Source organism: Dermacentor andersoni, chromosome 9, assembly GCF_023375885.2.
Source record: "Dermacentor andersoni chromosome 9, qqDerAnde1_hic_scaffold, whole genome shotgun sequence".
In the NCBI taxonomy this organism is placed as follows: Eukaryota; Metazoa; Arthropoda; class Arachnida; order Ixodida; family Ixodidae; genus Dermacentor; species Dermacentor andersoni.
Window position 1 is genome coordinate 105,771,043 of NC_092822.1, and position 15,870 is coordinate 105,786,912.

Consider the following 15,870-nt stretch of genomic DNA (forward strand, 5'->3'; position numbering starts at 1 on the left):
TGCCTCAGCGATGGGCGGCAGCCATATTATATTCATTTCGGAACGGGGCAGCATGCGGCTGTTCAGAAAAAAGAAATTCAGTTTTGTTTGGCATATTAATGCACCTTCAACACGTGCACGTCACTTTGACGCGGTGAGTTCTTGCGGTTTTGTGACGTCGCGTGACAGGCAGGTCAAATCGTTGCAGCCCGAAAACGTTTGACCAATAGCCGAGGGCTAATGGCGAAAAGGCGTCGAATCAGAAATAACCATTTTTCATTTATTCGGTTAATATTTCGGTTAATAATTCGGTATATATATATATATATATATATATATATATATATATATATATATATATATATATATATATATATATATACGGAGTCAGCGAGAGAGATCAGCAATAGCTTTGGTAATTATATCAAATCTCTTATTTTTTTTAATCATTAATTTAAAGGCACATGTAATGGCGCAAGCGATGCAGATGAGTAATGAAGAAATGGTTGCTTAGCAGAAACCCTAAAACTAAGGCTCACTTCAAGACATGCGACCTTAACATGAGCTCGGAAATGTATTTATGCTCCAGTTAGCACTTTTCTAAAAGCGCGCCTTAGTTTTAACTGGAACGGCAAGGGATGTTTTTATCTGAATTTGGGAGGCAAGGTATATCGAAACAGGTGCTAGTGTTAGGATTTCTGCTAAGGAGACGTGGCTCCAATGCTCATCAGCACCAATATGGCAATTAAAACATGAGCCCTGAAGTGAATCATTAAAACAGATAATCCAGACAAGTTTGGTAAAGCCAGAATTATCACTGAAATGTTTTTTGCTGCTGATATGTGCCTAGCCATGTAGCATACCTGTAAAAGGATATGAGCCTAGGTACGACAGTTTCTATTAAAAGAAAATGTTCAGCACTCAAAGATACACTTGGTAGGTTTTCCCATGTGCGAACGCTGTTCGCCTGTGTTGCGTCCGCTACTAGATACATATGTTCATTATCGCTATGTTCGATCGAATGGGTATGCCTATCCGTAGCAGCAGCGTACGTTCGATTGACGAGTTCATTATGACGATGACCATGATAATAACAAAAAAAAAATTTAATATTGAAAGTTAGGAAAAAGAACCTAGTTCAATCGCTATCGATTCTGGTGCCTTTGACTCAAGAAATTGACACTGCTCACAGTTGCACGACAACGACGCCAAATGCCAAAGTGGTAGCCGTAAAGGCTGCTACGGTTGACGGGTCATGGTATGCTGTCGTCACACTGCCCTAGACAGTCTGCAATAGGAAATTATGTTATCGAGCGGAAGCGAAAAATGTGCAATATAAACAACGCTGCCGCGGTAGGTGATCTGCAGCGAAGCGTCGGCCTTCGGGGAGTCCGCCAGCAAAATGTCACGTTCTTGCGATTTCGTTGTCGACCGAGTAGCCTTAAACGCCGAAGAAATCAACAAATGTTACATCGCCGTGCATGATCACTGTGTATGATACGCATAGCCGCTGAATGTGAAAAAAATAATTGCGTTGTTTTGCGGGCCAAATCAACGATCTGATTATAAGCCACATCGTAATCGGGGGGGGGGGGGGGGGCGCTTCGGAATACGTCTGCCCAACTGGGCTTCTTCCACGTGCACACACATCTAAGTACACGAGCACTTTTTTAATATGACCTCCATAGAAATGCGCCCGCTGCGGCCGTGAATGGAAATCGCGAGCTCGTGCTTAGCACGCAACGCTAGAGCCGCTAAACCAGCCCGGCGGTAGACGTCGCGACAGTTTGGCGAAATTTCGCAGTGATGCAGAGGTGCGTTCACCGCTGCAATGCTCATTTGTGGTTCGCGAATACACGAAGCTCTCGAATGACGAATGCAGTAATCACTACTCATACGCACGCATACTTTACGAATACGTTCCCAATATTTCAGAAGGTCAACTGTGCTTAATTAAACATAAGCTTGGAGCAGAAGTGCGGAAGATTTTCTCCCCCCGCGGGCGTACTACAGAAATAAAACGTGAGAACTTGTGTAGTGGCTGCGTCACTTATGGTAGCCATATTTTACAGCCTACGAAACAGTAATTCGCGCTCTCTGAAGAGTCGTGCGCATGCGAAGAAGCTAGTTGTTGGCTCCTGACGCTCCATTCGTGCTTTTAATAAAGAACGCTTCATAACATGCTATGTCGTGACAAAACTTGCTAAACTTAAGAGTACTACGATGTGAACGTCGTTTAATATTATTCGTGATAACGGCCGTTCATTATTCGAAACACTATTCGACGTTCAATTCGATTCGTTTCGCTTCTGGCACTATCATATTTGTATTCGATTCGATTCGATTCCACACGCTCGTGGGTGACCTTTGCGGCCGTACTCACGTTCCGCTGTTCTTCTTCGCGAATAGGTCGGCCCATTCGCGTCCGGACGTAGCAAGCCTCGTCGCCACTAACGCCCGCATCCAGGTAAGCGGTGCCGCCTCTGGGTCGAGCAGATTCCACAGGTCGGGGTTGCCGCTCTCCACCCACGTCTCCGTGACGGCCTGCCAGGGTTTGCACAGTCGACGGTGTTTAGCAGAGAATCACTTACGGTCCATTGAAATCACATCCCACGCGCTCAAATGCAGCAGACAAGCACGCTGATTTCGTACGCATTTTTATAAATAAGCGCGGCTTCCACTAAGCTTTACTGCAAGACAAGGAAGCCAAGGGGATATACGTCACGCTACGGTAAACACACTCGGTTGCGGAGAGAAGGCATCGTTCCGCCTTCCACTTCCGGTATGAGCGCTGTGCTCACGAGCATTCAAGATCAGCGGCTGTATCCTATTATTCTTAAAATACAACGCTTTAAGAGGAGCCGGCAGTTAACGTTCACGTAAAGTTTTGATACGTCGTTGCTTACTAACGTTTTCAAGTTCAATATTTTCGACAGACATCACAAGATTCCATCAGGAATGTTAAAACTTCATAATAACTCTCCGGCGTGTTTTTCAGGGCCGCACTATACCAGCAAATACAGGTTATAGATGCAGGTCTTGAATATTCCTTTCATCAGTGTGCTTGCCGCGCAAGTGGTTGCAAAATGTTTAACTTCCTTAAAGCTGCACTCAGGACAGTGAAGGCGGTATAAGAAAAACTGAACAAGGCAGACAACTTAGACATACACATTGTTCAAGAGGACTAGTCAGCTATGAAGCACAGCTATGAATGAGGAAGAATTGTTTTGAAACATGGTGGTAGCACTCAACGAAATAAAATTTTGAAGAATCCAACATATTCGCCACAGACCGTATGTACAGGAGACTTTTATAAAAAAGCCCAAGCAAGTACTGATATATTCATAAGCAAAGGCGGCTCACATGGTGAGTTGTTACAAGAAATAATCTTACGCTTGATTTATTCTGTCAATATGATTTTCTCAGGACAATGTCAGTAGCGGTATTAGATGAGATTTGCTTTAAAATAAGCCGGTAATAAGAATTAAAGTGAAAAATACGTCTACTCGAGTAAGCAGGAAAGTCGTTAACGGTTGCACGATATCAAGGCCGAGTTTTTTTTTTCGCCTTTATTTTGAGCCGTAAGTGGTTTTGGGTTCGACCTGACTCTATAGTGCTCGGCACAGATGCCCTGTAGGGCGAACAAACTCCTAAAAAATATGAGCTAGCAGAATTGAAATATGTGCTGTTCGGTTGAAAGTCCCAGATCCTGTTAAATTAATGTCTGTAGAACAGCCGGTTCTTAGGTTTTAACGCTAAGCATTTTTTGCGAACGTCAGGCACTTTATACATGTAGCCTCCTACCCCGGCTGCGCAGACGGTGCCTGCCGACTGGAGCTTCTGGATATATGCTCACTTTTGCGCTGCCGGCGTGGACACGGCATCTACGTTATTCGACCTTCGTCATCCGACTCTGGCCTCCGGTTCTCGCGTACTGCCTGCGCCGGGGCAGCTGGCGCGCCTAAGTAGTTGCGGGTATGTCGGATACGGAACACCAGATGAGGGATGCGTCCGCCTGAACAGCGGTTCAAAAGCCAGTCTCCCGCCCCGTGCCCGCCGACCAGGTTTTGACGCTCACGAAGAAGAAGCTCTTAACATAACACAGCTTAGTCTACAAATGCGTGAGCTCGGACATTACGTTCCTCCGAGGTTCGTTTGAGCAGCTCGAGGGTAGCCCACCACTGGAGTACTGTTGGCGCACAACAAAGAGAGCGTGTTGGCAATCGCCCAGCAGCAGGGCAAGCCAACGTTCTTTCTGACCCTTAGAATGACTCAGCATCACAATATAAGCGCCTGCACGAAGTCAATGAGAGAGTGAAAGAGCCGTTCAAGGCGCACCGCCGCAGGGTCGGTTCCATGGCAAGGTACCTGCAAAATGTATTACTTAACTTCGATTCTCACAGTAAGCGGGATTTGTATAACTTTTGTTTCAGGTGAACTTGAACATCGGGATTGAAGGTGAACCGACCAGTCGGAAAAAAATTGGCCTGCTTGGGAATACTGTGCCAAGAAGTTGGCTGCGGCTTGGCTCAGGTAACTCCGGAATTATAAAGCGTAATCTTAAGCCTGTTTAAGTGTTGGTTTCACTTCGTTAACTTTTGATTTAGCTGTTATTATACTTAGGTATACAATCATCGTAAGACCAGGTATGACGGCTATGCCTAGGTTTGTGGCTAGACGCGACTGTGATTAGGCTACGCATCATTAGACGGTGCTACGCCTGTTGGGCCACAGGGAAATCGCAAGTGCTAGACATGCAAAGAGATGCCGCCATTTCACGAAGTGAAACGTCGCGCTAACCTTTTTGTTAACGTAAACCATCTTGCTTGTTTTCCCTATTTCAGGATAATGTTGTGATCGCTATTTAGACGCACTCTGTGATAGTATGGAAATGATGTCATAGACACAAGACTGCGACGTTCTTCTTCATTTCTTGATAAGGAGACGAATCCTACCTGAACCTATTAAAGTTGCTTGAAACCGAAAGTCCCCACTGGCGGATATTGAATCAAAATTTAATATAAGTTCAGCTCTGGAAGACCACTCCGCGAAAGCAGAATTTTGGACAGCTGTGGAAGGATGACATGAAATTAGAGCCCCAACTTTTTTAGCTGAACTGACGTCATAACACCATGGTATTTTTGGACGTTTCATGATCGTCTACACTAAACGACATTTCACGTTAGGACAATACCATAGCACTTACATGTCGTTAACAAGCGACCCAATCATCCGGACGAGGTGAAGGAATGGTATAACCATTAACAAACACGAACTTGGGTGTGACCTGTTCACCACCCCACCTCGATTAAATTCCTACAAGTTGGCATGTACGGTATGAAAGGACATGGTTCTTTCTTACCAGGCCGGCTGACGTCAGGTAGAAATCATCCATGGAGACCAATTTTCCGGGGTAGGAGGACATTGTTATCGTGTGGCCAGGAATTATACCACCTGTAATATAGCACGTCGTATGTATATAATATTTCTCAAAAGTAGAGAGACCTTACCTATTCTGCTATTTCTCCTATCTCCTAACTCCTTATCTCCTATCTCCTTATTTCTCCTGTAAGAGATATCTACAATGGCCGTGCACAGCCGCGACGCGAGATATCAACACTTCTTAATATCTTCGAAGCGGGGCCACCTACGTAGATGCTACGTACCTACATCTACAGCATCTGTGAAAACCTTAGAAGCCGGCCCGAAATCCTGCCGGCATTTATATAGTCTGCACCAACACATGAGAGACCTAACGGGTACGGTGAGACCCTATAAATTCGAGGCCCCAGTAACGAATTGTACGTTGCTCGAATTTAGCAATTTTCAGATGTCTGTGACTCTCGAAATTGCTGCAGCACAAATGATGCGATAATTTCTAATGTAAAAAAATATTTAATACCCTACGTAAAACGGGAACGTAAGACATTCGGGCTATTCTCCTAAATGAAGGTCCTGGGCCAGCTCGAACCTTTCGTGGCTCCACCAAGAAGCCATCGTTCATTAAATATTGAGATAGGGGCAACATTTTGTACATCCGGATAATCTGCTGGGTGTGCGAGGCTTCTTAAGCGCATAGACATGCACTCCGAACAGTTTGTTCAATTCCGACATGAAGAACGAATTCCTTCATTGACAAGACTCGCAAAATCGCGTCTCAGCTGAAGCGGGGCGAACATGACAAAGTGCCTCTAACGCATCACTGATCAAGGCACTTTATGTCGTCTCGCTCATCGAAGAACGGCACTGCCTCTCGGCGAGGTCAAAAATCCGTACAGAATTTGAGAAGACTGACATAGCGAAAGGTCTCACGATGTAAATCTAAAGCACCATGTTTTGGGGAGTACAGCCAGCAGAACAAGGCGGCAAAATAAATATTTTTGTTTTGATCACACTGTTCATATTTCTTCCCTGGAGTGCTCGCTTACCCGCCCATTTTGGCACAATTTCCAATCGCATTATTTGCGTGAGGGTGTGCGAATATAAGGGATGTTATAGTAACTATACATGTAATTTATAGCCGTGACTGTAGGCTTATCGAGTTCCGGTGTCACACGTCGCTTTTCTAAATTCCATTACATTATGTTGCAGTGTCCCTCACAATCTTCAGGCGTTTGAAAGGAGGAAATCGTAACAGAGCCAAATTCATGGTCCTGCGACAGGACCTATGAAACGTGCCGTGATACGTGAATTTATTTCTAACTTGGGTTATCTCCCTGGTAGTATATGATGGTCAGCATGTTTTAGACGACAGCTGCTCTCATGATTCACTTGACCAGGCCTTTAGCACCACAAGGTACGTTCACATCATGATGCCTTTGAAGACTATATAGCTATGTGGCATATATTCTTCCGAAAAAGAAAAATAAGCCAGAGCGACACAGGATATTCAGTATCGTATGATGTGCGCAGTTAAGCTTTATGAGCGTAGAAAAAACTAGTTGTTGCCTATAAATCTCGTAAATTAGAGGTTTTCATGCCAAATGAACTTAAACATGTCGATGAACGCCACACAGTCTTGTGCGCTTGTGTGATTAAATTTCGGGGAGATTTCTTCACAATTTTCCAAATATTCTTGCTGCTGCCACCGCGACATAGACTCAATGATGACACAACTGAACCTGCAATGAGTGATTAAGCTCGACCAGTTCTGGAAATTGCAATAGTTTTTCCTGGATCCGTGCTCATAAAAGTAGGCCCTCTGAACAAACGAAAGTACCTCACCCTCATCGCAAGTGGCTGCGGGCTACCAGCCATTTTGACGTTTAATGTTGAGGCTGAGCTCAGTGTTCTATTAAAGTAGCGTCCCCACTGCCGAACGTAGTGCTTACCAGGTAAGCGACATCGGTACGCAGTCTTTCCGCACACAGCGGCTAAAAGGGCACAAGAATGAAATAGTTGAGAGTGCGGAAAGCTCTGTATAGTTGATGCTCTTTGCCTGGCAAGCAGTGCGTTAAAATGACTCTGCAGTTTCGAAATCATTTTCGCCGGCTGCAACAGGAAATTCGAGTACGGCCGGTGGCATTAAGCAGACCGCAGCAGACGCGTGTGCTCTGGCCGGAAGGAGAACCATCCATTCTGAGTAGGAACGGAGATTGCGCGGCACTAGGAGTTAGTAAAGCAGTCAACGTCACGTCATCCACAAACACGGGCCATCACGCGCTCAGCAGCATTCTTGCGCAAAGATTTTGTCGGCACCCGCTTGTTGGTTGGCATCCTTATTCTTGACAAGCAAGGCAGAGAATTGTGCGTTTATTTATAAATAATCTTACAGTTGGATTATAAAGGTCAATAAAACATTCGTTTACGTACTCGAATAACTTTTGGTTTCGCGGCCACATTATTTTGTAAGAAGGCTGCGAAATAATTAGGAAATTTCACGGTAGAAGCCAGTAAAATTTGTTTCAGTAAGAGAGTTGCTCATTTTCCTTTTCTATGTTTGGCTTCATTGACTCTGAGCTTGAATTTTTAGTCAGCTGAATCAAAAAGAAACGCATCGTCGTGCCTCACTCTTTACTATATTAGCGGTGAAGTTGAAAGCGAAGGTTTGATTTCTTCGGCGTTTAATGCAATACGAGAGTGGTGCAGTGAATGTAAATGTTGCTTTGCGTGCACAACAGCTATTTGTCTGCGTAGTTCTCAGAGCACACAGCGAGACGCGTTTGCTTAAGGCGTTGTTGTGCGCCATTGTTCATGAACTCCGAGAGGGTTAGTATTGGTCACTGCCTCACACGGCACATCGCATCGGGGCACGGATTTCGAGGCACGCAGTAGTGACGTACTGCGCTATAATTTTGATCTCCTCAAGTTACTTAACAAGCCCCTAAATCTAAGTACACGAGCTTTTCACAGCGAAGCTGTATACCTCTAACGCCCAAAGAAATTTTTTGTGTCATTGTTGACGTGGTAAGCAAAAAACTCCCCATACGTGGGCCGATCCCGAAGATAGTGCAATGCCGCGCCGACCCTCGGCGGAGGTGTAGTTTGCCATTAAGGGGCCCACATACACAGCTTCGCTGGTCATCGTTCTTGACAGAGTGCAAGAGTACTGAGTTTCTTGTATTTCACCCCGTCATGGGATCAAACCGGCGATCTCGAGCAATGTCATAACCGCAAAGCTACAGCTGCGGGTACACAAGTGTTGAAATGACGCATAGACGCTACGGTGATGTTATGCAGCTTTAAGTATGCACACCTTGCGTCAGGTGTCCTCTTGACAAATTTTCGTGGTGTTTATTTTTCAGAATCAGAAACATACTGTACCGTCCCTTGAACTTAAATTAATGCCGTTTCTCCGCAACAGCTTTTCTCTCAATTAGTAGCGTTTTCTCGCCTTCTCACGTCGCCTTTTTCGCCTCCCGCCCTCCCGATATATGCGACATTAGGAGCAAACAGCGCCAAGGTTGTTATTCACTTGTTTAATGCCTGCGTCGTTTCTATACTTTCTATGCCTGTTCTCCCCTACCTCCCGTCTACCATTCCATCCACTTCCCCTCTGGACGGTTGTACATTGCAGATAGGTAAGCGTCAAAAATTCAGCAGTGCTTTTGCAGGGGTCACGGATAATTACAACCGTCAAGAGGGTATTGTAGCGACGCCCAGAGAGATCCAGAGGTGCATTGTGCACACGTAACGCGGTGCAAATGTTCGAGCAAGCTTCTCACATCGTCTTTTCTCTCTGCCACGCTACTGCCGTGTATATGCGCACTATCAACCGCCTTCCGATGTGGCGTGCAAGAAAGCAGCAGCCGCAGTAGTGAAAAAGTCGAAGGTAGAGGCAAGAACTTTAATAATACGACCTCAACAAGGTTCTTCTATAGTAAGAGATTTGTCTACAGCAAACTATTCTGTGCTTGCGAAGAAGGAAAGAAAGAGGAAGAAGATGGGTCGGTGACGATGACGCTTGCTCTGTCGAACCCGAAAACATCCGTGTGTGGTATAACCTCAATGAAGTGGGTAGCAAGACCGTTACGTCGGTGATGGGTTTATCATGCTTCTGACGGATATCGAACTGCGAAGCAGCAACTCCTACAGTGTTTACTGTGCATGATGAAGTGGTGGTACGTGCAGTGTCACCGCTGCGATAGACTCACTCTGTCCCGTTGCGCCAGGCGCATAGTGCCAGGGAAGCGTGTACTTCTTCTGAATTCTCAGCATACTCTTATACAGGAACCAGGCGTTGTGGGCCACGTAGAGTTCTTCGTTGTCGCCGACGACTTTCACCAGTGCCGTACACGCTGGTACCACGTTCAGGGAGTTTATATCTGGAGTGCGCCCCAGCGCTGCTTCAAGGTCGATGAAATCTCCGATAAGGCTGAAAAGTCTAGCAAACAGCGGAGAACACTGTGCACCGTGCCTTTCACAAAAGTTCAGCCATTGGGCTCAAACATATTTCTATACCATAAAACTGAATAATAGAGAACAGACTGGTGAGCTAGTTCCTACTGCATAACTTCAGACAAATCGCAATACGCTGTCTTGAAACCCAGATCGAGTGACTAGGGAGATCATCTAGGCACTCGAAATGATTAGAAACTATAACTCTCAAAGTTGCCAATTTGTTTCAGTTTCAAAGAAGGAAATCTTCCTATCGCGGTAGCGGTCTGTGGTATATAATTTTGCCGAAATATGTGTTGCGACGGTGGCTTTTGTTCTTCCTGTTGTACTATGGATTATATGGGGTAACCATATACAATACAATTCAGTTCTTAGCGCCGTGTCTTTGTTCTCTTCTGTTGTCCTACATGCTGCTTTGCGCTTTGCCTCAAGTTCCGAAATAAACCTCCAGCGTTGACAAATATGGCCATTAGTGCGACTTCGTTAGATAGCGAGGTTGCTGGTATGGAACCGTTACCATGGCATAAGCTTTCAGTAGTAAGATATAATTATCAGTACCTTGTGATATTCTTTTTCATTGGTTTGTGTAGTGGGCGATGGGATATTGCAGTTATCTGAGGCAGAACTTGTACATATACCACTTTTTGTTTTCGCTTGCGTGAGTACATTGGGGGCGAAGGAGGTAGCAGTCAGGTCAGAAATATTTTTTCTCACCTAAATTATTACGCTAGTTGCAATGATGGAAGGGCTTACAACGCTCTGGTGACATTTGTGACCTCCCTGGATGCGTCAAGAGGCAGGTTATCGAAGGCGTCACTCAAACCAAGAATTTGCTTCATTTGGATGTGTACCTGTCAAATGAGAGAAAAGAACATAAACCTTTTATTTTGACGGAACTCTATGAGAACATTATATCCAATATAGATTCTGAGGTTCCGTAAGGAACTCGCACTATTTAGGCATCTGGGAGCGTAACTGAAGAAGCACCAGCGTCTGCTGGTGCTTGTTTAATTAACCCGGTCATGTCCACAATAGTGCCATGAAGTGAACGTAGAAACGTGATCACTGGATATTCTGCAGAAAGAACTTTCTTAGTCTCGAGTAAAATCAGGGCACTTACTTCCTAAGAATTGTTTTGGGAGCATTTCAATCTGCATGCGTGACTTTCACAGCAGCAGCGCCTCTTGGCCCACTTCACTATGATTGTGTCGTTTTTACTTTTCGTTGCTCTTGTAACATTTTCGCTGACAATCTCTCGCCTTCACCGTATCACACTTATTCTCTGGCCTCTTTCTGACGGCCTCGATGCCAGCACCCTGCTTATTGTCGGTTAACGAGTGTCGGTGTAACAAAGTGGGGGCGTGCCGACCTTAGTGTCAGGAAAATTTTATGTTACAACCAAATTTGCCTAAACAACATCGCCTTGCGCTTATATGGCCCAAACGGGGACCTTTGAGAAAAAAATCGTCCAATATACACAATGGAGCATATACTACTTCAGAATTTAAATTAGACTTATTAGAAGAAATACACACAAATTCCGTGTAATAGATTCTACAAAACGTGTTCATATCATTCCAGCTGCTGCATCAGGATGGATGATGCAGATTTTCTTTTTAATCCGATCCTGGCGAAGTCTTCAGTGGAAGTTGATCTTGTGCAGACCGTGCATGTAGCTGGCGGGTGAAACTTACAACCACCCGTGTGTTGTCCAAGCTGTGGCATTAATGCGCCGGGATTCAAGTTTGAAGTTTTAGGTTTACTGTGTACTGCCGTGAACAATAAAATGCACAATAGACACTCTACAGGACCCCAAAAAATTGTGAAATGGCATAAACCAGCGGTTTCTTTAATATGTAACTTGAATGGCAATGGATTTCGTCGGACACTTCGAAGATTATTATCTAAGAACTGGTGCTCTCCATGGAATTCGTTTCAAGTCGATACGCCGTGCGAACTCAGCGGCTATAAATTGTAGTTTGATATATGTGGTGAAAAGTAAATAACTGAAAATTTATTTACCATAATTATTTTATTTATTGAATCGAACAGTTTGATTTCTTTTTGAATTAATGGCCGATTTATCGAGTAATTTCGATCAATATTTAGAATTGCGCTATCAGCCATAGGCAATCTTTAAAAAATTTGGTGCAGCTAAAAAGAAGCACCCTGTATACTTTGTATATCATGCAGGTAATGAAGTCTAGGGTTTGACTAAAACTCATCTGGCGAGGAAAGAACATGGCTGAATAAACGTATACTCGCCAACTGAAAAAATTCAAAACATAAATTGACGTAAACCAAACATGGGGACCCCTCCCTGAGCGCATTACGTCTTCCGACGCATATATTGTAACGTGGTAGTGACGTATAAAGAACACAGTCGCAATACTGTGATTAACGAAACTAGCGTTTTATTGGGCGAACTTGTGCCCTGAAAACAGCCTCACTGAAAGAACCGCGACAGCGGCGAACATAGTCGGCGATGGTCGAAAATCTGATCAACGGGTCAAGCGCGTCGGCTTTTACACATCAGTCGTCGAATGTTCCAGAGTAATCCCTGGGACCAGCGTGCTTTCCACAAAGTTCTACATTATTCGCGTCGCGCACACATGCGATCAGATTACACAAGGTTCGGTCACAGACAGCGGATGGAAGCATCGATAACATTCCAGAAACTTCCGATACAGGTAGGCGCGTCCTGCGCTGTGTGATAACATTTGTTAGGCGGTGAAACATGTCGCCCGATAAAGACAAGTACACGTGTCAATATCCCCTCTCAAGAAGCATCGACCCGATGCTGCCAACCAAAGTAATAAAGGAAAACACCCATAGCAAAGAGAACAACAACAAAATAAGGAAGTTCGTCAGCATCCGTAAAATGGTTTAAGACACACCACGTGGACCACTTCAGGTTCCCCTCTTCGACCGCGCCAGGGCCCTGTAACGCCGCAATTCCGTCGACCACCGCCGCCGCCGCCAGCACGCCCACCCATCGCCCAGCTCAGCTACCCGAGGAAGACATACGTTTGGCGCACTCCTGACCACTGCTCACTCTGCTACCACTGTGGCGAAGCCAGCCATGTGTACCGCCGACGCCCATACCGCGACCTGGGATTGCAAGGGTTCGCCGTCAACGCACCGCGCCCTCGGGTAGGTGAACGCCCTCGTGACATCGCCGACTACCTCGCCGCTACTCAGTGGAGCCCTCGACGGCCGTCCCGGTCACCGTCACCAGGCCGCTACCTGTAGCCGCAGCGCCGACCATACACTAGCCCAGCCCGGGGCCGGTCTGCGAGCCCATATCCGGAAAACAGAAAGCAGCAACCGATGGAGGTGCGGTTGCTGTTCGTCGAACTGACGAAGATGCTCCGCCGCCGACGAAGACGACGAAGAGACCATCTCGATGACATAATAACGACACGCCACCGTCCCGACGAAGTCAGGAAGCCAAGACTACACCGACGAAAGACGACTTGACGACGCGACGTTCCAGCTTCAGTTCAACACGACGCAGCCGTCATCCGACGCCGAGACCAAACTGCAACGCGAGACAAAGAACCACCGACCTCGACGTGCTTCTCGACGGTCACGCAGTTACCGCCTTAGTGGACACAGGGGCCGATTACTCCGTAATGAGTGGACACATGGCCGCCGACTTGAAAAAAGTTAAAACTTCATGGGAAGGCCCTCAAATTCGAACTGCTGGAGGACACCTCATTACGCCGACTGGAATCTGCACAGCAAGAATTACCGTTCATGACCGGGCTTACCCTGCCACCTTCGTTATCCTCCAACAGTGTTCATGAGACGTCATTCTCAGCATGGACTTCCTGAACCAACACGGCGCAATCATAGACCTGAAGTCAAAATCGATAACGCTTCGGAAGATCAAGCGATACCGCCGGAGACCTCTCGTAGTAACCACGCCTTGAGTGCGCTCGAAGATCAAGTGAGCATCCCGCCGCGCTCCACCATTACTATTTCCGCGGCACCGAAACACCTGCTGACGTAGAAGGCGTCATCGAGGGCGACCAACATCTACTGCACGACCGTGAAATTTGCGTCGCAAGAGCGATCGCTCGACTCCACGGAGGGAAAGCGGAAGTTATGCTAACCAACTTCAGCCAAGAGTTCAAGCACGTCAACAATTGTACGAAAATCGCGTACATCGAGGAAATTGTGGAAACCAGCGATGCCTTTGTCCTCTCGGATTCTGCCGCATCTACCCCGATGAGCATAGTCCCCTAACCAGACTTCGACGTAAATCCAAGTTTTCCTATGAGTAAGTAGCAACAGATCAGAATTCTTCTCCGACGATACAAAGACTGCTTTTCGACCTCATCGAGGATTCGACAAACACCAGTTGCAATGCATCGCAGAATAACCGAAGAGTGCGCTCAACCACTCCGGCAGAGCCCTTACCGAGTTTCTACGAGAGAACGTGTCGCCCGATAAAGACAAACAAGTACACGTGTCAATATAATACAAACCATCATGCATCATAACTAACTACATTGTGCACATGCACATTTAGTACGCTGAACTATTGCAACGAATCCTCCCTTCTAATATATATATATATATATATATATATATATATATATATTGATGTGTTATTACGGGAAGAGCCATTTGCTGGCGAGTTGGCACATCAGAAAGAATAATAAGTGATTCTGGCGAAAAAAGTAGCGTCGACGCTTGCGAAGAACGTGTAGCATGCAAGATGTTTCTTTAACAACACGGCGCGCATGCAAATTAAATTTTATATATGAGTCTGTAACTACTACTAGATATTTCCCATTATTGGAGCGCTTTTAATGGGAGTAGTTGTCATGCAATATGTCATTATTCTCTATGGTTTGCCGTCTTTCAGAGTAAACAAATACTGAAGACTGTCTTCGCTCTACTAAGTGTAACGGTCCCAATGGTGCACGAAGGCTGAAATTCATTGCGTAGAATCACCGGTGAAATAAAAAAAAAAGAACAGCGCAAAATAAACACACACAAGACATGAGCACAGGACAAGCGCTCAACTTTTTCATTTTCCGTGTTTCCTTGTGCGTGTCCACTGTCTCAAGCCCGTGGATATTTCACGCTGTTTTTCTACCGATGGATTCATACAAACTAGCTCGCGTACACACCCTTTTAGGCAGGATCATGCTGACTGTCCCAAATGAAACGCTGCCGTTACTTCACCGTAACAACCAGAAACGATTGTGTTGGGTTAGATATGGTTTAAGATGGTTGTTCTTTTTTTGTTAACTAGAATTTTAGTTTCCTTTATTCCAAAAGAAAAGTAATTTCCGTCTAAAGTTTACTTCGCCTTTAACTTTTTAAGTCTTTAAATTGACTTAAAACAGCCTGCTAAGTTTCATGCAAGGGTGGCGGCACGCGATTCTAGCCGCTACAATATAGCTTAAATAGCGCTCACGCACTCGCGATCAAGAAGAAATGTTCGCGAAAACGTAGTTCAAGTCCTGTGAATTTACTGTGACGGTATTTGTTGACCTTTAACTCCCGGCAATAGAACACGAAGCCAACTTTTCTTTTGCTGTCACTTACAGTGCAACGGGAGCTTCAAAGATAAATAAGGCGTCTAATATCGGTTACACTCAGGTGAACTGAATTCATTTGAAGGAAACAGCTTTGCTTTGCGTCGAAGGATTCCTTAATAAGAGAAGGGGTTTCGCGGGTTTTCTTAAATATATGTAATGACCTACCACATTCGCTTAAACACTCGTCATCTTTGAATGCATTCCATACATCAATTGAAATGTTTTTTTTTTCTGGATAGTATCATGCCCGATATTATGTTTTGCTGCATAGTTAAGCTTTTTGATATATGTACTTCTTTGCTTATTGTCACTTACCAATGTATTCGATTTCGTGCGTTCATCTCTCTTCCTTCTACATATTTTTTTGCGAACCACTTGTTGGCGGACATTTCCCCACTTTGACAGTATCTCTCTGTCTGTCTGTCTAGCCGCCTACGCCTTGGCGCTCTCACGGTCGTTTCGTTAACTTGGCATGTACCAAAATTGGCATAGTATG

General features: G+C 45.3%; 1 protein-coding gene across 1 annotated transcript in view; it reads right to left on the bottom strand.

The window, feature by feature from the left end:
• LOC126527912 (putative phospholipase B-like 2) overlaps positions 1 to 15,870 on the bottom strand; it is a 79,876-nt gene that overhangs the window by 37,377 nt on the left and 26,629 nt on the right. Inside the window, exons 4-7 of the mRNA XM_050175756.3 lie at positions 10,570 to 10,667; positions 9,573 to 9,802; positions 5,342 to 5,433; positions 2,363 to 2,523 (exon numbers count right to left, since the gene is read on the bottom strand). Coding sequence (XP_050031713.3) covers positions 2,363 to 2,523; positions 5,342 to 5,433; positions 9,573 to 9,802; positions 10,570 to 10,667 — 581 coding nt within the window. The remainder of the gene's footprint in view (positions 1 to 2,362; positions 2,524 to 5,341; positions 5,434 to 9,572; positions 9,803 to 10,569; positions 10,668 to 15,870) is intronic.